Here is a 24657-nt window from a genome sequence, read left to right as displayed (position 1 = left end):
ATGCCAGCAAAACCACTCTAACTTCCAGACAGAGGTACCATCTCCACTTTAAACACCCAATCTAAAATGATGCTTTACACATGGTTTATTTTTCTGTTTACATAGTTTTAACATGTACTCCTAAGCCAGGCAACTTTTGTCCGTACCTGATTCCATACATACAGTGGACATAGTTAAATAAAGCTCTTCTTAGTGTAGTTGTATCAACATCTTCGTGTGTTGCCATAGTGTTATATGTGAGGTTATACACCATCCGAAACTTCTCATCCAGGAGATGCCCAATATCAGAATAAAGCCTGTTTACAAGGGAAAAGCCATGATTTTCCCAAGTATAGTCCTGCAGGAAGAGAAGAAAATATATAAAAGCACAAATGACGTGAATTCCCTACGTCATCTCTACAACTCATCATTTTTGTTGTCTGATAGTTATGACTTTATTCTCTTCCAGAAGTTTGCATTTTGAATCCTTCCACATCACCTGCTCCATTCCCCCAGAATTCTTGGCAATGACTATCACATTATGACACCCCAACCCTGGATATCATTAGCCTACAGACAAAAATGTAGCAGCAGCTCTCTGGCCACAGAGAGCAGGCACAGAGTTTCCCAGGCATTTTCCTGGGGAAGGCTGTGAGAAGATCAGAGAAAAGAATGAGAAACAATTCTTATTTCCACTTGTTACACCTGTTGTTGTGCACATGTGGAATACGTTATGGAGATTTGTTTACCAAAGAGTGACTTCTTAATTGGATACTTGTCGTGTCAAACCATGACAACACTGGATAGTGTTTAGATTGATTGACCAATTAAATCAAAACTGTATCAGACTACTTGTAAGAGTTACTGAGTTTCTTAATACGTATAGTATAATATAGTTTAAGATGATATAATAAAGCTATTGATCCGCCTGCTGCAATCATAGAATCAATGCTAATAATAACCCAGCTGGGTGCTTTGCGGTGACAATTAGTGACCCCTCGTGCAGGTGAACACACTACCTTGATTTTTTGATGACTCCTCTGAAGTGTGTCCCAACATCAACCTGACATTGCTGACCCCTTCGAGGGTACAGACAGACTGGGGTGACTATTACTGACCGCAGCCACGTGTCTAACACAAACTGGAGACCACCTGGATCTCTCTGTCAGAGGAACTCAGGCTGACCTCCAGCGTTCCCTGCACGACGGGTTGGGCACCTTCTGCCCTCCTAGAGAGGTAATTGTGGTCTATCTCTGGGGGTGACACGAAAAAACTTCTCCTGAAGTGCTTAGGGAATCTTCTTCTGCTTTGCCACTCTAACCAGTATCATTCCATGTGGGACTGGCCTTTAAGTTTAAAAACTTGTTCCTCTTGGAGGCTTTGGTACTTAGCTCCAAGGAGAGATGGAGTCTTTATTTCCAGCAAGGATGTACAATCATTGGAAAAAGTACTGAACCATCCCTGAAAAAACTGATAAAATCCAGGCTGCTTTGGTCTTAGACAAGCACCTGGACTGCAAGATAAAAGCCTACCTGCTTATATAAGGAACGGGAAATCCTTGCTGAGTGGTGGCACAGCAGCAAGAACCATCCTGCTCCAGAGCAGGGAGCAAGGGTGCTCTGCACTGCCATCACACAGAAGGTGAGAGTGTGCCCACATCCTCGTCAAGTGCTCTATCATCCCATCACTGCTGGCATCTTTACAACTGAGGGCATCGTCTCCAAGTCCTTCCTCTTTCTGGCTGTTTTCCAAAGCTACTGCCAGGCCAGGGTCCTCACCTGGGCACCTTGAAGCACGTCTACTGTCCTGTCTCCCTGAGTAGGACAGCAGGGAAGAGCAGAACAGTGCTCCATTGTCTCATGCAGGCATCAATGACATAGAAAACATGTCATACCATCACGTTTGGCCTCTGGCTGCCAGTACAGAAGACTGTAAGGCTTGTGAAAAATATGCCATACCCATACAGCCCTGGAATGATGTCCAGGACATCACAAAAGCCTCTGAGAGCCAGAAGGCCCAGAGAGGAGAAAGCGCTGTTGACTAACAGCAATTCACAGATTCACAGAATGTCTGGGTTGGAAGAGACCTTCAAGATCATCGAGTCCAACCCATGCCCTAACACCTCAACTAGATCATGGCATCGAGTGCCATATCCAGTCTTTTTTTAAACACATCCAGGGATGGTGATTCCACCACCTCCCCAGGCAGTCCATTCCAGTACTTTATAACCCTTTCTGTAAAAAACCTTTTCCTAATATCCAACCTGTATTTCCCTTAACACAGCTTGAGATCGTGTCCTCTTGTTCTGTCAGTTGCTGCCTGGTGAAAGAGGTCAACCCCCACCTGACTACAACTACCCTTCAGGAATTGATGCTATTATCAGTGAAACTTCTCCCCCAAAAACAAGCTTAAAGACATTCTGCTGTGTATAAAATACCTTTTTTCTATTAATAAATTTAAAACCATAGAGACAAAGGCAGTTTTGCTTTATCAGAGTAAATATCAGACTTATTGCAGGTGTTTGGGATGCTACTGAAATTTAAGATTCATTAATAGCAGAGAATTTGGGAGGCTGTGGGTATGTATATCCAACTGCTAAGAGCAGGACATAATAAAGGTAAATTATCAAGGTGACTTCTTTGAATGTAAGCCAGAAACTGTCCTGTTTATTTAAGAGCAGAGATGTATCAGTTCCAGTTTCAACTTCTTTGGAGCATTTTTCCAAGGGAGCCTGCTGCTCCTAAAGTAGTTAGGCAGATTGTTTGATTTATAGGCACTGACTATGCCTTATTCTTTTTGGCAGTAATAACCTACTTCAGGCTCATATAAAGACCACAGAATAAATTATCCAGTTCAGGAGAGACTGTTATAAAGCTAAATACATTTCCTGAGAGCGATTGTGGATTCTTTATTTTACAGGCTCAGATATATCTTCTGACCATGGAGTTTTCCTGCACTCACTGTCATTTTAATTGAAGTTCTCTGATTTGGTTGAAGACTTCTTCCATTGCTTTCCATTTACTTCTAGACTGCTTATGAATGTGCTCTATAAGATAGAACAGAACCACCTAGAATATCCCTCCTGCTATATATAATATGAAGTTCATGATTCTGGTCATGGCAAAGGATGTCAGTATATAAGACAATGTACATGTAAAACGTATATTCTGTTCTTCCAACGGCACTGAGAAAAATGCTTTAGAATACAGCAAAAACTTCAGTAATCATATTTAGGAATTCCTTTTCTTACATAGCATTCGAAGTCCAGAGATTTGGTGCACATATGAGAACAATACTCCCTAAATCACTCTCACAGACCTATAGGTATCCAGGTATTGAAAGCCACTGGACAGAGAGTACTTGGTAAAATGACAGGAATAAAGAGTTGCTCCAGTGGATTTTTTTTCTACAACATCTGGAGGGATGGGAAAGAAATTCTTGCTTTTCTACCTTCCCATTTTATTTCAGATATTCTTTACAGTTTTCAAACATTAATACTGGTAATAACTGAAGTAACATGGAAAGCCTTGCCAGAGATTGACAAATAGTGAAAAACTCCATCTCAGGGAGATTTATGTAAGGTTATGAGTTATTTAATGAACAAGGACAAGAAAAGGAGCGTGCAACAAACATGCCCCACTATAACCACTTTATGCTCTGAGACAGTGAAATATATAAACATTCTTTGAGTGAATGTGCTTTAAAGAGGTGGTACCTGAGCTCTGAATGTTGGCAGATGGTCTTCTCCTCGCCTTGCAAAGTCTTTGTACCCAAACCCAGGATCTTCAACATAACGGGAGACATCTGTAGAAACTACTTCATCATCAAATGCTGGGAATAAAACAGCAAAATGCTTTGCTTTAGGCAAGAACAAGAGTTAGTGCCTACTTCCAACTACCACTCTACAGGATTAGAAGACATTTTAGAAGTTATGCAAAGGAGAAGAGTGGTACAAAGGAAAGAAACATTTCAATCCTCATCTGCTTGTATTGGATACATTGCTTTCATTGAGCCCATTAAATGTCAGCCTATACCAGACATCTAATATACTTCTACAAAAAGAGAAGAGACAGGCTATACTTCTGTCTGGAGGATTCCTTTTCTCTCTGTTGAATTCTGAGGGAGGCTAGTTATCTTAAGTTAGGAAGATGAACATCATTAGCAAAGTCACTGTGTTAGCATAAGAAACAAAATAATGGATCCTTGACAGCAGGATTGTTGTAGTGAGCAGCCTTCGTGTCAGGAATCACACCGGCTCTGTCCTGTAAACTGGAGTATGAGCACCAGAAAGCAACACAACACTCCACTGGTAAATATCAGCTGAAGATTATATGAAAGCAAAGAGCTCTACAGTATATCAGGGTCAAATTCTACCAGAAGCTGTAGTAACTAAGCATCTTCAAAGAGCTCCAAAACATATCACTAAGCACACACAGGTTCTCTATCAGGAGTCAATCTTTCCCTCCCAAATAAACAGGTGGCTTGATTGTGTAACTACCTCTGCAGAAGTTGACTACTGCACAGCTGACTGCATTTGACCCTGATGTTAAAATCATGGCTTGCTTCCACATGCATTGGTAGAACAGTTGCCATATGTCCACTGTTAGCGCCTTGAAAAGTCAGTTAATCTAAGAATTGCAGAAGTGCTTTATCTCCTCTTTGCCTCATTAAACAATCAAAACATAACTGTGTAGGAAGAAGCTTGGACAACATCTGCTACAGTAAATTCTCAGTGAAGAATAAAAAAATCTGTACACATACACTCCTCTGCCCTGACAAGGACTGGATTTCATCATGAAAGGGCAAAGGCCCAACACACACACAGACTCCTCAACTGGAATCAGCAAATGGTTAAAGAGGGAAGAAAGTCAACAAAGCCATCAGCAACCCTGCTCAAAAATCCCTCCTGTCTTGAGTGACCCCTTTTCCTTAAACACCTGAAGTTGCACAGACTCATGGAAGTCCTGATTTGATAATGAAACTGCAATGAGTGTTCATTTATCTGCACTGCTGATACTGCCTGACCAAAGGAAACTACAGCAAGAATTTACAATGTCCATTTCAAAAAAATCCAGCTTGATGTTGCTGGATGTATCTTTCAGAGATTTTTCCACATTCCTTGATAGTCGCAAAACAATCTTTGCTGATCCTCAGTACATTCTTTCTCCCTTTTGGTCTCTTTGCACAAACCCGCTGATTCTTTCAAACATGTTTGGTCTGAAGCTGTGGAGACCTAAATTCACTAAGAACAGTGCAGTAAAATGTAAAGCATTTTAGTGGTCACTTTTTTAAAAAGACACAAGCAATCATCTTCAAGTAGCTTCTACTATGAGGAAATAGCTAGAGGTTCTGATAGTCTTTATAATATTCTTTCTTCTAACACTTTCTTTGGAAAAAAAACACCTTTCTATCTGTATGAAGCAGGCTTCATTCAGTAGTTTGTTAAAGATGAAGGCCTCCAGAGCATATGAAGAATTTTGGAAAAGAAGGTTTCAGCTCAAAATTTGGAAAATCATTTAAGAATAAAAAAAAGGCTATCAATCTCTGCTACAAGATAGGCAGTGCAACAGCACAGCAGTATGATCACTCAGAGCAGCAAGTTGGAAATGTCCTTTCCAGGTGGGCAGTAAATGGTAAAGTAGTTGAGTCTCATCATCTGATTCCTAAATTAAATGTCATATCTGAAAGCTACTTATGAGTGTCATTGAAGTTCTAAGCACCTCAGAACCTACACCTGTGAAATATTACTGAATATTAATTACTAACTTATTAATTATAATTAATAAGTTAATTATTTTGATTATACAGAACGGATTAAGAAAAAAAGAAAGTACACCCTACTTTTTAAGGAAGCCTACAGGCCTTTTTTTCCTTAATATACTAAAGCTAAATTTCAAGTAGTAAAAAGGATGATATTTGTCAATCAAGAAATCCTAAGGTGATGAAGCGAAAGGTAAGACTGCCCTTACTACACGCCTCCTACATGAAGAGCCAGAATAAAGAAATGGATAGAAAAAGTTTCAGTCATTGAACTAGTCTCAAGCATTTATTTCTTAAAAAGCACTAACAAAATTGAACTGGAAAAGCACAAATACCTCCGCTAATTACTAGCAGACTCTCCTTCTTCTCCTTCTCAAAGCGAGTTGCCATTTCTTCCTGAGAGGCTTCTTCGTCCTCTTTATCTTCTTGTAGTCTCTTCATCCTTTCCATCAGGGCCTCCAGCTCACTTAAAGAATCTGCAATCTGCAAAAACACCATGACATTCTGCAAAATTAGAAGATAGACAATGTGTGTCATCTTCGGATTTCATGCTTGACAACAAACGTTCTCAAAACCAGACAGCAGCAAACACAAAAACTCAAGCCAGAATGCATTTTGCCACATACATCATAGACAAACAGCTTTCACAGAGCAGGAAGACAGGAGCTGGGAAGTGTTAATGTGGCCTGCTGCATTAATTTACTGCAGTGGGATTAACAGTGAAGAGGTGGTGGTTGAGTGTGGAAACCACAGTTACTCATATTCCACCACATAGATAGCTCAGGAAAATCTATCTGCGTGCCCTACGTCTCTCATAAACAACTTTTCATACTAAGGTAACTATATTCAGTCCATTGGCAATGGAAAATATGCTTCTGAAGAGACGCAGTGCAACACTGCCTTACAGAAACGCAACCTGAGATGGCAAATCAGTACTTTTCTTTCATTATGTGTAACCAAAACAGCCACTGTGCTGACCCTTTTTCTTACTTTTGTGAAGGAAAAAAGACCTCTTTTTAATAGAAATACATCAAAGGTTTGGGTGCCCTCTACCTATCATTCAGATATTTCATAAGATAAATTATTCAGTTTTTCTTTTCCATCTTTTTGGCTGGTCTTTTGCCCATAGTTACAATTGTTTCTAGCAGACTCCTCACCACTTAGCACAGTCAGCAGCAATGCTCTGCCCACTACAAATGGGGAGTAAGGCACCTCCATGGCATGAGCTGGCATGTTTTTACAGCCCAGAAATTTAAGTCAAGGTGATTGAACTGAGTGCTTACATTCTACTGCTAATTGTAAAAGTTGTAAAAGTTGTATCTAGCAACTCTGCTCATAATCCTGATCTTCCATCAAAGGCAATAAGGCTAATTCATCTGTTGGCATTAATTCAAGGGCATGTCTTCAAAACCATTCTAGAGCACCTTTCAGGAAAAAAAAGTCCAGTTAATTAACTTGTAATCAAATTAATCAAGTTAATTAACTTAGTATTCAAAGTTCTCTGTTGATACAAGACTGGAACACCAGCATGAAGAATTAAGTAATTTTATTTCAAACATTTCCTGAAATGGAATACATGGAAGTGTTTCAAACTGTTTCATGACTGTAGGCCTTGAAGTAAAAATTATTATTATTATTATTATTATTATTATTACTACTACTTCTATTTTTTCCCATTTTTCTTTTCACTCCCTATGTTAGGAACATGGATGGAACAATGCTCCAGTCAATGCCACACTGTCTAAAGAAACTGGGACTTGAAGCTTTTGGCTGAAAGTTTTAGTTTTGCCTGACGGGTGGCGAGATTAACTATCAAAATCGCACTGTTCTGACTACCATCCACCGTTACAGTGTGGTTTTCAACAGATTACACTGGAAATTGCCAGAGTGTATGTATGAATTACCAGACTCAAGCATTCCTGTAGAGTAGACAAAAGAATATTTCAAACTAAAATTTAAACAGGAAAGAATGGAAGTAAGTTTTCTAATGCAAAACAGAGGCAAGCAAAAGAATTTTCTTGCAACACTAACCCCAAAGCTGCTACTTGTGAGGGATGCATTTTCTATGTTGTTGTCATTGGCAAGATCACAGACACAGAAGTTGTTGACTGCTATAAGTCTGACTCCATTAGATGTATCCAGATCTCTCTCTGGATTAATGCCACTACCAAATACAAAACTTGCCAAGGCATGATAATGGGCCAACAGGACAACAGCATGCACCAGTTCAGGAAGAGACCAATTATTTTCCCCAGTCTTGACAAGTTTCTGAAATGAGAATAAAAAAAAGTGTAAATATAAAATTTCTTTTGGCCCCTAGCTTTTCTACTAAACACTACACATTTCAAAATGGGATCAATTCTTTCTTCCAATAATACTATATTCCCCTTGCACACAAACTCTCACTGGATAAAAAAAGAGACACCTAATATATTACTTCTTTTCTTTTGGGCTATTTAAGCCAATGCTATTCCTAAAAAGAAAATTTTATTTGCTTTGTCACACAGGAGAATCAGCTAGTTTGGTGCACTAGTACTTCCCTGAACTTTTTATCTCAGGGCAATGAAGCCTAACCAGGCACTTGCACAGTTGTAGGCAGTTCTTTTTACCAGACATTTACTGGTATTTACAGGGCATGACTAAAGAGGTACCTGGATGTGCTCTTTCGTGATCAGCCAGGGCCGGTGTGCAAGAAGTTTGTTTATTTCGTTCAGGTTTTTCAGTCTTTGGGGAATGTATTCTAAACCATTCAACCACTCTGCAATCCCGCCAGTCTTCAGAAACTCATCAACGTGCATATTTATTAGGTAGGAACACTGATGTCTGGCAGCAGCCTGGAATAATTAAACACAGAGTGAACAGTGCAGCATATTAGGGTGTAATCTGGTTTTGCTGTGGGTGGGAGACAGGTTAATAACACAAAACAAAAGTACAATGTCACTCCAATAGGCCTTGTGCAAATGCGTTGCAATGCATTTCTATACAGTATGGAGGCTTCTCCAACAAAAATGTATTTTATTACTCTGGATTGCAAAATGTAATTTTGGTTGGAAGTGATCACTAGAAGAGAACCCTCTGTTCACAGAGCTGACTTAGAACTTGTTGCTCAGAGCCTTGTCCAGACAAGATCTGCACCCTTGGAGATCACAGAACCTTTCTTGGCTCCTGCTGCAATGTTTCAACATCCTCAGAAAGAGAATTGTTTTCCTAGTGTCCATCTGGAATTTCTTGTGACTTGAGTCCACTGCATTTCATCCTACTGCTGCACAGTGATATGGGCTTGTGAGAGGAGCATCACTGTGGGAAACAGGGAATGATGTAGGTTGCCAATTCTCCCCCTCACTGAAAACCTTCTGGCTAGGCATGTTTTATTGTGATAAAAATCTACAACAAAAAAATCAGCCTCTGTCAAAATACCACTCTAATTTCTCCTTTCTAAATTCTTCCTTTATTTTGTCTTTTTTCAAATACAGAAGTCAGAGCTGCAGCCTGTTGGTACATACCATGATAGCAATGTAGTGCCTGTAGGGCAAAGGAAGGGGCCCATCCATGCGCAGCATATAGAACTGGCTGCGGAGGAAAGACTCCAGGTATTGAGTATGGATACTCATGACCTGTGTGATGTTGTCCAGGCGACCAGACGTAGAATATTCTTCCACAAGAAGATTAGTACGTTCATCCAAACCGTTTGCTTGCATAACCTTGAAAATAAGATGGAGAAATATTAACAGAGGGAGAGATTTTCTCTAGCTTTAGCCCTGGGGAGAAACACACTGCAATATGAAAGGTTTATCTGTGTCCAGGCTTAAAGTCAATGATGGAGTTCTGGATGTGTATTTGCAAACATACATGCCTGCATGCATGCAAATACACACACACAGAGACCCTACTTGTATACTGAGAACTAAAGAGCACTTTACACTGAACCTGTTAATTTTTATACGTTTCTAAAAAATGCAAAACCATTTTTCTATGCATCTTCTTGTAAACAGAGGAAGTCGCAGATGCTGAAATCAAACCTGTACAGAGAGCTGAAAGTAAGTAAGAGCTAAGTGGAAAGTAAATTCTTTATGGAAGACAACCTGTATAGACACACACCACCTGAGAGCTCAGCCCTAAAATCAATTTCAAAATTAATGGAGAGGAACTGGATTATGTAACTAAATTATAGAAACAGCCTGGCAATCTACCCCTTCTGTGGCTGTATAATTGAAGAGGAGATCAAGTGCTAATTTGTCCATAACATTCAGGTATTATTTAGAATACGAATTTAATGCTTTCTTTAAACAAAAGCTGTTCTTTAATTATTCCAACCAATCCAAACCTTGGGCACAAGATGAAATGAAACAGCAGAACAGTAAATAGCTCTTGCATTGCAGGCCCTGACACAGTATGAGCGCTATTACTCAGTGTTTATCACCAGGAACAGCCATTCTCAACATGTTCACCAATGAAGTTACAAGCACAACACTAGAATACCCAGTATTTATTTTGATACTGTGCAGTAATAAACCAGCCAGCTGACTATTGCAACACCATGAAATGAGAACATATTTTAGCTGTTTTACTGCACATGAAGGTAGGAAGTGCCTAAAACCAAGAAGCACAATGCTTTTGCTGAAATATTCTACTTAAAATATGTTTTCTTCTTTATGATGGGCTGATGAGTGGACCGTATCTCAAATATTTTTCTATCAGATCTTATATAGAAGTCACATGCAAAGAAACAAAACATACTACATTTTCATTTCTCACCACTGCACTTTCCTGGTTTAATTTGTGGGCCAGAAAGAAAGGGGAGAAGCGGCTACACAGTTAGGAAGCTCCATCCTTTTTACATGTGTATCTTCACTATGGCAGCTTTTCTGTGTTTTATACCCAAACTGATGCCTTCTCAGTTGTCCTTAATAATGTTTTTACCATCAGAACTTTATTCACACATTAGAGACATTTTATCTCCCTGTATATATATGTTGCTCCACTCCTAGGAGTCCCCCTTATTCTTCAGCAAGTGTATCTCCCATGTATTTAAGAGATTCTTGTTTCATTTAGTGGTTTCTTGGAGAAATCAATTTTTTTTATTTCTCTGGTAAGGTTTCTAATCTTCTCCAGCTTGTCATGAATTTTCCTTGTAACAGTGCAAGCTATAGAAAGACATTCTGCTGACAGAATCAAAATATAATCCTGTAGGACTGTGCTGTTGCTATGTTAGGCATAGCAATATGCCATATGATTATTTCTAAGCTTTATCTCCATCTCTATTACTATCCTTTTCATACTGTGCATGTATTTCTTCCTGGTTTATTTCCATCCACAGACATTTTTGTACAATTTTGCTAAGCCTTGTGGCATGTTAATAGAACCTTTACAATTAAGTCATTATTTCTCTGCCCATATTCTTTCCATTGCAACAATAAAGCAGCATTTGACACCAGTAGTGCTACTATCACTTCAGTGTGTTACTATTCTGTCACTAAACCGTCTCTATTCACTGCACTATTTCATGACAAGGAATGAGGGAGAAAGGCAGTTGTTTGTTTAACAAACCACAGTTGGCATTTGTCATGGTAGAAATCTCGAGTCTGATGTCCACTCCTACCTTTCAACCATAAATTCTCTCAAGAGCCACAGCTACAGTCTAAGGAGTGAAGTCATATTTACAGGTTCTCTCAAACTGAAGGTCAGGCACTGCTCTGAGAGCTACATAATCACACTGCTGCAATACTGGACAGGTCTCCCTTCAGGTCTGGCATTATAAATAATGTGTTCACACCCACCCGAGAAGAGCAGAGCTGTCACTCATGGCTGTCTCCAGGAATGCAGGTGACAGAAAAGATGTCAAATAGTACCACTTGTGTGAAAGGATGGGGTGGGGTCTTATCCACTGGAACCTGCTCCAGAGAAACCATTGTTTTTGCTTTCAAGGGAGCTCATCCAGGTACCATGGAATAAGCAGGGTCACAGAACCATCCTTCAGTGTCATTATTTTCAAAATTATCACCCAGCCCAGCTAACTGCAAACTTACTTCGTTCTCTGGTATAAAGGCACTTGGTCCTCTTGTCAACGGTGGGGAGACTTGTACTCTCTTTTCCTGCAAAACAGTCACATAGTTCAGTCACTGTCAGGAATTACACATTCACCTCACAAGATGAGATCTTCAAGGTCTGGATTCTATTCTCTTCTCAAAGCCTGCTGGGTGTTCACTGAGGATGTATGGCACCACACCACATTAGATCAGCTTTGCATCCCCTGTACTTTGCATGAAGGAATAGCATTCAATTTGGCAAGGAACAGCACCAATTTTGGGCAGGAGTAAGGCAGAAACAAACCCCAAAAATCTAATCCCAGTTGGTGTACAGACCAGTTTGAAGATACACACACAATAGCAACAAAACATGTGGCGTGATGCTAAAATTAGCCATTTTACTGGATTGAATGGAAGCTTGAAAACGGAGGGGAAAAAAAAACCACATTAAGGAAATTATAAGCAAGATGCTGGTTTTTTTTCCAGTATCAGCATCTGATGAGATCCTTAGTGTTGTGAAGAGCGTAAGAACTTTTTGTGCCAAATATTGGCATGAAAAACAAACTAGCAAGACCCACTTACATGCGTTTTCAAGAAATCTGATGAAAAGGCCACCTGGCTCACTGCCGAGCCTGGAGCACACTGCACACAGCACGAGCCTTGGTGTGCAAACCCCAGCTCCAAGGCAGGAGGATATATTTAGTACAGAACAAGTTGATAGCGTAACAAGAGCCAGAGGACTTTTTTGATTTATTAGGGATAAGAAACTGGACTAAGATAAACTGTGCTGCCAACCAGAGGAGCGAAGAGGACCTGGGGAGGCTGCCTGCTCCTCCAACTCATCAAGGGCAGGACCAACACTGTCCACGTGATTCCTGAACAGTGTTGGTCCAATTCTCCTGGAGGTTCCTTCCTCTCCACGGGTCATTTATTTCAGTGACTAACTCCTCAAACTGTTAAAGTTTTCCTAATGTCTAATCTGAATTTCCCTTGCAATAATTTAAAGCAGTTGCTTCTTGTCTTTGCTTCTTTTCTTCTTTACGGTTATTTTCCACCTATCTGGCTGGCTGCACACTTGTCTCAAGTCCCTAATTGCAACCACAGTGTTGTTGACTCTTAATATGTTATCCATAAACAGCAGTATTAGATTTGCATACTAAGTATTTAATGCCCCTAACATAAAAGTCTGAAGTTTTCCATAACAAATGGCTCTTAAATACCTCTACCAGGGGGGCTTTAAGCTTAACTGCCGTGTGTGCACAAACAGCAGTGCCAGTCCCATAATGAATGTGCCACTGATTTCCACACAGGAAAATTAAGCCACTGGAGCTGCATAGCTATTGTCCTGATCCTTAAAAACATCCTGTCCTTTCTAAATTAGATTAAGGAATAACATGCAAAAATCAGCAATGATTATTCAGGAAAGATGTTCCAAAGCAAACTCTCGCAGGACAATTGAATTTGTGACTTTGGAACAATTAGCTGCTAAAAGATGCAGAAATAAGCTGGATCAACCGCATGAAGCCCAGCAGCCGGGAGACAACTTCCTGCATCTGCTGCCTACTGTCACAGCTCCAAAAATCCTGTAAAATACTTCTCATGTACAAAACGTACTCAAAGTATGAAGAAATGGTGGAGAGTCCTGGTAAGTATGCATGCAACCCCTTCTTCACACAGTTACACAAGGCACAGGAAGACATCTTCTGCCCTCGAATACACAGTCTTGCCAGTAGTCAGTCTTTTCCACCAACATTAAAAAAACAAATGCTTTCCAAGATTGGATCCAAGCTTGGATTTTACTTGGTTTATGAAGGTTATCTAGAAATTAAAGTTTAAAACCTTTATTTCACACTAAATAATCTGAAGGAAGCAGCTTGTGTGAGTGATACAACTTGGATATCTGTACACTGTCAGCTTTTGCTGGAGCATACCAGAGCTGAACCTTCTCCATCGTGCTCTCTGATCTGTACCTTCTTCAAGCTCTGCAAAGCTGGTCCTTAAGGCCAGATCATGGCAAAAAAAGTCCCTTTGTTGATTCTGGCAGGATCTGGGCTCCATTCCCCTGTTTTCCCATTCAGTGGGACTGCTATTACTCCTTTGTGCCTGCAGATAAGCTATTGCTGAGGAAAGGAGGAAAAGGTACTTGGGTGGGTGAATATAGGCAAGTATCAACAGTTAATTCCTGTGAATGATGACAGAGAGTCCAGGAGATAATCAGACATGAAAAATGTTAAATCTACTACAAAAAGAACAAAATCCAACTCCTTTTGGGTGGAGGCAATTCTAAAAAAAACAAGCCTGGGGGAAAAAAAAAAGACAAACAACCAAAACAAAAACAAAACCCAAAAGCCCGAACACGTTCATTCAAGCTGCCAAGTTTTATCACTAGACATTTACAGGGAGCTGGTTTTTTTGATATTAGAAGTGGGTATTCTTCCCTTCCATCAACAGGAAAGATTATTTTGCCTCCTTGCCAAAGCTCTTACTTTATTCAAACTAGTTAAAAAAAGCTTGTGAGGAGAAAAGGAGCAAACATCATCTGGTTGCACAAGTTCTTGGGATGCTATAAATAAAAACATGTCAAGTTTACAAGCATTGAGAAAAATAATGTTGGCTTTGTTGAGCTGTAGATAAGAACCACTGCTTCTGGGCATGCTTTATCTAGAACAATGATTTAAGGTCTACCCAAGAATTCAAACATAAAAAAAGAGTATATGGGAATTAGAAAGCAATAGTGTAGATTTATGGCCCTTTAGGGTGAAAATTCTTGCAAAGCTTCTTGTTTTCCAAGAAAGCCATTTTGTTTTCCTATCCAAGTAGTCTTTAAAGATTGCACTAACTATAACTAAGTCAGTCAGGGTCCCAAATATCTCATTTGAAATTGGATCCTTTTGCTAAAAGGCTGGAGCAAGAAACAGGTTGCTCAGCAACTAAAATGCTGCACGCACATCTACCAGTCATTTTCTGCTTCATGATCCTCCAGAAACGCATTGCTAGAGTAAGAACAATTTCCATTTACATTAAGACTAGGTCATTTTTGAGGGCTATTTCCTTAGAAGGAATGAGATGATGAAGGGCTTCAAAGCAGAAGAAGGTATGCCTGAGCATGTTCCTGAGAGAGGGACTGCTGCAAGCCAGAGCCTCAGAGCAGGTTTAGCAGCAGTGTCACTGTCACATTGTGGTGTCAGACAGCAGAACAAGATCCCTGCAGAGCATGGGAGAGCTGACACAGGAATCCATGAAAAATCCTATGTAAGCTCTACCTGTGACTTCTTCCTGTCCTTAAACTGCACTTGCAATGGTGTCAGGACTTGCATCAGGAATCTGAATGGTGACAAAGTAGGAGCATTTCCCCTTTGCCCAGCTATTAACTGTAAGAAATACCTTCATCCTTGGGCGAGCTCTGCACAAACCCAGACACAAATCTGCAACTTTCCACCTCACAGATTAATTTTCAGTGGTGGCAGTGACTGCACACCCTTCCCTCCAGAGCCAAGATGGGCACTGGGATGTGGCACCTGCATCTCAAATAGCTGCCAGGTGGCAGAGCAAGGAATGCCAGACCCACTGGGGTTGGTGATGTGGCCATGAAGGCCAAGGAGGAGCAAGCAAGAGCCCAGCTGGCACTGGCATAGCACAGCAGCTTTCCTCCCAAAGCCCAAAGCAAAAGAAATAACCTTTCTTCCTCTTCACCACATGAATCACCGTGTCCTCAGGCTTTAAAGAAATGGCTATTTTTAGCAAGCTGTTAAAGGAGACTGTTTTGCTTGAGAATGGAAGTGCTAGCTGGTGGGGCTGATCAAACAGCAGCTTTAGGAAGCACTTCTGAATATCTACATGAGCAAGAAGCAAGTGCTTGCACTGCTATGGGTGCAGGGAGGCTTCTTATGCACATGGCACATAAAATCGAATTCATCCCGAACTTGACGTCAAGGTGGTCATACTTCAACGGGATGGGGGGAGTGGGATCACAGGGAAGAAACATTCAAGAGGGAATTTTGTGAGCCATGACAGCGCTGCCACTTGTGTCCCTGCAAGCTCTCAGAGCAGTGGAAGTGTCTGGGAAACACTCATGAAGGGGCTCAGAACCTCCACTCTCACAACACCTGCCACCACTGCCAAGACATCAGGATAATAAACAACATCAGATCAAATATAAATCCTAAGAGCTTCCCAAAATTAGCTTCTCCTGAGGAACAAACTCTTTTTCCTAAACAAGCAAAAATGTTTTGGGGGGGGGGGGGGGGGGAGGAAAGGTACTGAATAACTTATTATTTATGAAACATTTTCTTACATTATAATCTACAAGTAATTTTGCTACCATCTAGCATTTGTAAGGATCTTTGTTGTTTAAATTCAGTGGTCTCTCTCTTTAAAATACTCATTATCATCTGCAGCAATAATCTGAGTTAAGTCTGTCACTGGGTGGGAGTGGAGAACCGGGTTTAGGATTCCCTATCTGGGGCTGAATCTTACCAAAGGAATAGCTTTTTCCCCAGTCTCAGCTTTATCTTACAGTTCTTCAAACTCAAAATACACCAGTTCAATCTCACAGACTTAATGCCACGGAGCCCACATTTGGTTTTCAACTGACAGACACAAATGCATTGAATTTTAGTTCACATTACAAGCAGCATTATTTGCTGCTGCTGCTGCTGGTTAAAACCCTACCTATAAACTGGTTTCTCCTACTCCCACTGTAGTTACTTAACGTATTTTCACTTTTGGTTCTTGGATCCTGGAACAGGGTCTACCTCGACTGGCTCTAATTACAGTCAAATGCTCTGATTTGTAAAATTGTAACACAATTTTAGTCATACAGTCATACTGGACCATCTGCTTATTCCATCCTCACTGAAAACAGAAGCATTTAAAAAATTACCTGAATATTGGTTGTGTCTTAGCATTCTACTTTTATTCGAACCCTTCCCTAGGATGCAGGAGGGATTTTGTTTCTTTCTGCGTATGCCTAGCTGCCTTTTGATTTAGCCACCCACCCTTGGTAGAGGAAGAGCAATTTAGAAATGAGGCAGAAGCATAGGATGCATCCAATTCATTTTAGGTGGTAACTTTATTATTTGTTGTAAATTTGCAGAAGATTAATGTAATAGTTAAAACTACACATAATCTTGCTGACTAGATTGAAAACCTCAATAGTCACAGTTTACCTGTCTTCACACGACAGTTCTGGGAGACTCTGATTGACAAGAACAAAGAAGTATATTCAGCAAAGCTGTGAAATTTTGATATTTATTGACAACAACTTATTGATGTATCATTCTTTAAAGAAAAAAATCTGTTTATGGCATCTTATGTAATAAAATGGGGAGCTTTATAGCTTCAGAACATATCTACAATTCATCTCACATGAAGTTTCCATTGCAACTTCAAAAATTTAGATACACATTTGAAGGGTAAACCTTGGTGTCTTGTTATTCAAATTAATTTCTGTAGAAAAAGAAAAGCCAAAAGACAAAAATGTAAAGACCAATGATTTGAATGATGCATAACACTTTATTTGCAGGCAGTGCAGAACTCCTCCTTACAGCTGACTTATTCCTCTAACTAAACCCAGGATATAACTCCAGAAGCAATAAAAGAAATGTTCAGAACAAACAATGTCAAAATATTGAGAGTTCACAAAGCAAAAGTCCTAGCCTACGGTCATTTGTTAGGGGTATTTCAAGTGATTTTGCAACAGTTTCTTCCTCTTAACAGACTGTCCAACTCCAAAAATGCAAGCTAAGCCATAAAGATGAAAAGTAGCAGAGGAAGTCAAACAGCAGGAAATCTTTTTTTAAATGGAACAGCATTTCAAAATACTTAAACCAGTAACTTTTAACATTAAGAATTTGGCATCTTTGTGCCTCACAGCTGATGAAGTGGTGCAAAGAGCTGGGAAAAGAGCCAATGTAGTACAATTGATGGAGAGCTTTTGCTCTGGTAACAGGTTACAGCCCTTTTGGATTTCACACAATAAAAGGAAGCCTATCCCAAGTTCCCGTCCATCTATGAGCTATTAAGAACACAATCCACACTAATTAGAAACCAAAGGTCAGCAATTTCTACCCAACCCAAGATGGATGGTCAGGCAGGAGAAGTCCCGCAATGGTTATCCGGTACACTCGGCCCACGGGAGAAAAACTCGGCAACAAACACGAAGGTACTGGCAGAAAAGCCTGTCACCTTTTCCATAAAGCAAACCTACATCTGCATCCTTACTACTCCTATTGCTGTGTCTCTCTCCTTGTCCTGGAGATCATTCCTATGAACCAAAACCAACCTCCAACTGCAACTGGGAGCAGAAAGACAAGGACCACAAGCCAAACACCAGAGTAACAAGTATGCTGAAAAACACTTCTTTATTTAAGAAACCTGAACTGTATTTCACGTTTTTTTTGGTCAGAATAGATCTAAATGTATCAAGTTAAAGACACACCTGTAACTTAATATTGACTGAAGTTCAGAGCACGTCTAGCTGTATAAGTAAGTCTGAGGCTCCTAAATAGAAAAATGGAAAGAACCTCACAAGAAAATTTGCTCAACTAATGGTGCCAAGTCAAACCTAAACACTGATTGTTAACACTGAAAAGGATAAGAGACAAACAGCTAGTTTTCTACTTCCTTGTTGCTTGAGGATCACTTCCATTTAATATAAGCCAAACTCAAAGTCTGACTTCTTACTTATGCCCCAGTTGTTCTCAGATACCAAGGATGAAACTCAACTGACCAAACACAGGCACCCAAATCAGAGTTAGCCAGCCGCCTGCAGGTTAAAATGAAAAAAGGAAGGTGATGTCTAACTCAGGGTGAGAACAACTGTGTCATGGAAAAGCCTGAATTTTCACCACAGACTAACAGCACTTCATGGCTAACCAGGTATAGGTCTGAAGACCAGCAAAGCACGTATCATCAGCAGACAACAAATGGTCTTCTGGTCTACTTCAGCCTTCAAAAAACCACTCAAAAAACCAAACAAAAAAATCAAAACCAAAATTATGGGGAGAATAGAAAAAAGGAGAAACAATGCTTCTCTCATCCATCCATGGAGAACTTCACCTCCTTCCCTCCCTACACACCCAGCAGTAACACTGGAGTTTGCAAGCTCCTCAAAAACTGCCCTCAGGACAGAAGATCTTGTGAGTGAATGTCTAGATGACTCAATACACTACAAGCACAGCAGAAAAGCATTTTCTATGTTTCAACAGCACCAGATATTAAAGAGCAAAAGTTAGAAAACTTCGGTGGTTTTAGCTGGGACTTGTTTCATCTGTACCTTGGCTCCCTTCCACCTTCAGGTTTAGTCCACATCTGACATACTGAGACATACCAGCATTATCTAGTTCCAAGAACATAGCCTTTAGCCATTAAGTTGGCAAAACTGCACTGAGTTAATCTGTCTCCTCATCAGCCAGGACAGGAGCGCTGCATGTTAAGAAAGGCTCTCTGAAGCAGCACAGCATATCCTTTAATCCCCTGCCTCCATGCAGAGGGCTGCCTTGTCCTGCCTGAGCACAGCCCATCTAACCGAGACTGGTTTCAGTCTGCCAGAAGGGTCCCATCTGCTCAGGAGGCTGCAGGCTCAGCGTGGGCAAGGACAGTGACTGTGGTCACACGTGTGGCCTCCATCCTCTTATGAAGAGACTGGATTGACCTCCCCATAGGATCCATGCAGCAGAACACTGCCAACAGGTACAACAAACATTTGCTAGAAAGTGCAGTCAGAACGGCAGCTGCTTTGACAGGCCTGAATTAATACCTAAATTAATGACTGAGAGCACAGCCTCTTTACAATACAGCAATTGAATGGTTAAATACTTCAATTCATAAACACACACACATTTGATTTATTGGGCATACTGCCAATTGGAGATTAAAAAACAAAAAGAGAGAAAGACCCCTGGGGTATGCAAATCCATCATGTATCTCTAGCAGAACTGTCTCCCAAGAATGCTCTACCAAATTTTTAATAGAAGTATTGTCTAAAAAGACATGCCTTGTAAGCAAGCAAAATAGAATGGTATTCATCCATACTGTAAATGCATAATGGCATCCTCCTACTGTTAAGAAAGTGGCCCAGGGTTTGGTGTTTTTTTGTTGTTTGGTTTTGGTATTTCCAAGTATTTCAAAGATGCTAAATGACTGAAACACTAAATTAATGTAAGGGCAGTACACTACACAACACTCGGACAATTTTTAAAGAATGTCTTGAAAGGACTCCACTGCAATTAATGCTAGAAAATCCTCAAATGCTACAGTGTTTCAGCAGAGACCATCATCACCAAGGGTTTATAGAAAAGAAGATGCATTTGACAGCATGTTACTATAAAAAGAGACGGGGTGAATTTTTAACTAGGGACGATCATCAACGCTGCATTCTCTCATCTCTCCTCTTTGTTATTGGTGTTGCATTCATTGTGACAAAGAGCAGAGAGAGAGAGACATTTTAGGCACAGTGTGCCCTAAAACATTAGGATTTGGATTTTTACCAAAGTGAGACTCTTGATACTAAGCCTACACTGCAGTCGCAAGCACAACTGCCGCTCTTCTACAAGTCAGCTTTAAAGACTTAGCTTCATTGGTTTTGAAGAAGTCCTTGGTTAACAGTTCCTAAGTCAGGCAGGCATATGAAGCTCTGCTGCACAACAGGCTTGAGAAACCAGATAACTGTTGAGTCAGCCATGGCTGAGTTTCCAATTGAAAGGATGAAGCTTGACAGCTCTGAGTGAACATAAAGAGATCTGCTAACAGCAAGTATGGAGTCCTACCTTGGCACTTTAATGGAAAAAACAGTAACAATATCCTCCTCTGATTAGCATCTCAGTCCCCCACAGCTGCAGGGGAGGAAGCTGGGCTCTGACCTCTGCACCAGCTTACTAAAATGGTTTCCTTCCCAGCTTCAACTTACCTGCATGAGAGACTAATAAAAGCAACAAGGTCTCCTGCACTGGTCTCCTGAACACACAAAGTATTTTGCTGCCTGCAGTGTTATTCAAGCAATGTTCGTGACTAATGTCAGACACTTCATGTTTACAGACTACCAAATACTGAAAAATCTTCACAAGCCGAGTGTGGTAGAAATCCACGACAGAATTTAACTCAACAAGGCAAAGGTTGAGGACCTTTTCCATGTGAAAACCTGTTTGACCTGTAACTATGAGATTTCAGATCACACAATCCAGCTTCCCAGGCATTTCCACTACTTTTCACCCTGCAATGTCACTGTACAGCTTATTCTTCTTGCAGTTGTTCTTTTAAAATTCAGTAGGAGGTGCACTCTGCCTGCTCCCCTGATCAGCCATTGAACCAGAACATATAAGTGGGAAATCTGAATTTTATCAAAAGTGCAGCAAATCCACTGCAGACACATTTTGCTACCTGGAGCATACCACAGGTGCTTCTTTGTTGCATTTCAGGGAATAGGTACATGAGCAGAAGCCCCACACTCCAAAAATAAACTTAGCATGTGTCCCTGCCAATACTCCTTTCTGATAAATCCGTGTCCTTGCAGTGTTTTCAGCCTGATAAAAATTTCTAGGACACCATCTCTTTGCTGAGTAGTAAATGCTGCTGCAGACATACACTCCCAAGCACCTTTCACTAACCAAGTACTACATAAAACCAAATTCTATTCAGAGACATAAGGAAGTCAAGCAAATGGCACAAGCATGGGCTTTCAAATGGCTTTCCCCATACCTTTAATGTATCAAATAATCACACCAGTTATTCTGAATCTCTGTGTATGAACTATCTTTAGTGACATGGAAGTAACTCGCCAAGATTTAGAAAGCAAAATCTTCTCACACAGATTAAAGAGAGAAATGTGCTCTGCTCAGTACTGGAGCCCCTTCAGCTAGTTTTCTGCCATCTTTTTCATACAGGATTGTGAAACACAGTAGCTTGAGTCTTGGAAACAGCAAATCTGAGCTGCTGATGTTGCTGTCACAAGCATGTCAAATAATTTTAATTGATTTCCTCCTTGCTGTCACAGTTTATGCATAGTGTGCTTCTGCCACCTTCAATAAAAAAATATGAACCAACCAGCAGGCGACAAGCTCAAGCAGAGATACTTAGCCTTTTCCACAATGTGCAACTAAGCTGTGGAAATCCTTGCTCTAAGATGCTACAGACAAAAAGCCAGAGTGTGTTTAAAAGTGAAGCATTCAAGTTCATGGAAGAGAAATAGAAGAACAGTTATGGAAAATTCACTTCCAGCTCAGGAAGATTTCAAATGGCAAATACTTGGATCCTGGGAGGTAGTACTGTGGGAGTGCATAATAAACTGTTCCATTTTGTGTCTCCTTTCTTCAGTATCTTCCCTTGGCCACTGTCAGAGACCAGAGTCTGAGTTGCAATCCGACCCACTGTATCTGCCCTAATGCTGTCATATATCTGCAATAGATTGGTTCAAAAATAACACTTATTCTTCACGTCCTATTAAGAATGGAACTTATTTTCTAATAGAGGTAGGAATTGGCATCCCCCAAGCAAGGAAGCATTTTAGCTAAACTGAACCGTTTCAGAAATAAGCATTGTGCTAATCCAGGGTAGATGATGCCAGCCATGTTATGGAGCTCCTTAGTGCCTGGGTGAGCACATTCCTACACTGCCTGTTCAACACAGGTGGTACCATATAATTTACTTCAGAATCTGAAGTACATTACACTTCAGGTCATTACTAACATGGTTTTAGGAAGCCAGTGCTACTATTCCCATTTTCTGAATGCACCTCATCAGAAGTTTCCTCAATTTAGATTTGAAAAAGGTGAAGAAAAAAAATGCCTATTGTCTTTATGTATTTTAATGTCTTAAAACATGAAGACAATATACTTATGACCCTCACTACTCACCTAATTGGCAGAGAACGTTTGTTTAGATAGATGGTACTGGAAGAATATAAGCACATATGCTACCTCACCAAAAAGAACTTTAAGCTGTTTGTGTTAACATTCAAGACAACATCAAAACATGAAAACATGAGCCAGAAACATAAGGTTTCTAATTTATAGCGAAATTTGTAGCTGATGTTCCTTAAAATTTTCAGGTAATCAATTGAAAAGTTTTTAAAAGAAAACGAGAAGTCCCCTTGGCACAAGTTTCTTGGACAAATGCTTATGTACAACTGATGATCACTGACATCTCTGTGACAGTTCAAATAATGTAAGGCACACTGATGCTATTCTCCTCACTCTGCCTGGGAAGGGATAGCCCTCCTGGACATTCAAAAGGAGCAATATCCTCCTGCTTTAAGAGAAGCACCTTTTTTCACCATCTTTCTTTGGTTGATGACTCAGAGAGAATGTGCCAGACAAAAATAAAATCTCCCTGACTAACATGCTTTACATCTAGCCTAAAGGTACAATTTCCAAGAGCAAGCGCCTTGCTGTCTAAGCCAGGACTTTAAGCCTCTTTTGATTAGTAGACTTGTAAACATTTTTCAGAAGGAGGTGGCATCCACACCATGCCTCTGAGTTTACTGAACTAAGTCTTCTTACACTGTCTCCCTGAAGGAAGTCCAGAAAAATCTTACAGGAGCTGAGGCCACAGATGGAAAACCACGGGTGAGCCCTTCTGATTTTTCACCTGATAGGAAATCCTAAAATGGTCACCAATAAGAACAAATTATTTCTCCAAGGAGTCTTGTTTGCAAAGGCAGGAGACTGTCAGCAGGGAGCTGACACACTGTTTTACATTTGATTAATCTGGGAAAGTCTGGGTAATAGACAGACAGGGGAAAAGCTTCATCTCAGCAGCACATTCATATGCAACCAACCCTAAGAATTCTTGCAGTCAGGCAGTTTCTTCCCCCTTTTTTTTCTTTTTTTTTAGAAAATTTTGCATCGTAAGCTACATCTTACCAAAGTGAGTCATTAGTGAAATACAATCTCCAAAACACACTGACTTAATGTAGCTGAGCTGGTGGCAGCAGAGACCTAAGATACAAATATATTTTCATGACAGAGCTTAAAAGATATGTTGATTTTCAAAAATGAAGACTCCTAAGTATTAGAGAAGATTTATTGCATGTAAATACAGGACTCGTCCAGAGACAGATCAGCTACTCCTGCTCTCTCCAGCCACCCAGGCCAGCAGATTTACAGAACTTCAGACTAACCTCCAGCCTCTGCTGGCAGGTGCTACCATTTTCTCAGAGTACTGCCTATACTTTTACTAAGAGGGCTTTTGCCAAAGTATGGTGACTTAATGACTCTATTAAAAAAAAAACAAACCTAAAAACAAAACAAAAACAAAACAAACAAAAAAAAAACCCAAAAAAACACCAGCAAGTAATAAAGAAATAATAAACTCACTTATTTTATACTCTGCTTGAATAATGACTTCTGTAGCTATGGAAGAGTGATTAACATGCACTGCATAATAAGGTTCTTCACTGCCCTCCAGTCGACTTGCCCTTTTTCTTAATGAAGTCACCAAACCCAAACTGAGACCTTTTCAGCAGAGTAAGCCCAGCTCCTAAGAGACACATTCACAGCCTTTACTTGCACCAGCCTTACCTCTACACAGAGGTGAGACGATGCAATTTTTTGTCCAGCTTTTCTGGGAAACAAGAACTGACGCCATAGACCTACCTTCTCAAACAAGACAAATTAATAATTTTGGATGGCTGGATGCTGCCTCTATGTATTCATGAGGCACAGCTTAACTCAAAGGAGTGTCCCATACAAAACAGCAACAGCACCGGATAGTCAAACTGCTTTTGCTTGTATGGCAAGTTTCTGTTGGATAAATAGGTCAAGTAACTACACCTTTATCTAATACCTTTTGCATTAGTGGCCTAAAGAGCAAGGGCATGGAGGGAGACCCTCCTTCCACCTCCATTCCCCTCTTGCTTTTCTAAGCCATGTGTGAAAGATGTTCCCAGCATACCCTC

At 40.3% G+C, this 24657-nt stretch overlaps 1 protein-coding gene across 3 annotated transcripts in view; it reads right to left on the bottom strand.

Annotated features, from left to right (window-relative positions):
* SESN3 (sestrin 3) overlaps positions 1-24657 on the bottom strand; it is a 41410-nt gene that overhangs the window by 6209 nt on the left and 10544 nt on the right. The window contains exons 2-8 of one of the 3 annotated variants that reach the window (XM_068181472.1): positions 11766-11831; positions 9243-9440; positions 8391-8573; positions 7771-8007; positions 6075-6222; positions 3695-3810; positions 147-337 (exon numbers count right to left, since the gene is read on the bottom strand). In XM_068181472.1, coding sequence (XP_068037573.1) covers positions 147-337; positions 3695-3810; positions 6075-6222; positions 7771-8007; positions 8391-8573; positions 9243-9440; positions 11766-11831 — 1139 coding nt within the window. Of the gene's footprint in view, positions 1-146; positions 338-3694; positions 3811-6074; positions 6223-7770; positions 8008-8390; positions 8574-9242; positions 9441-11338; positions 11582-11765; positions 11832-24657 lie in introns of those variants that run through there. The other 2 variants (XM_068181475.1, XM_068181473.1) reach the window with 2 other exon arrangements.

This window comes from Anomalospiza imberbis, chromosome 2 (genome assembly GCF_031753505.1).
Source record: "Anomalospiza imberbis isolate Cuckoo-Finch-1a 21T00152 chromosome 2, ASM3175350v1, whole genome shotgun sequence".
Taxonomy (NCBI): Eukaryota; Metazoa; Chordata; class Aves; order Passeriformes; family Viduidae; genus Anomalospiza; species Anomalospiza imberbis.
This window is presented reverse-complemented; position numbering and strand designations above follow the sequence as displayed.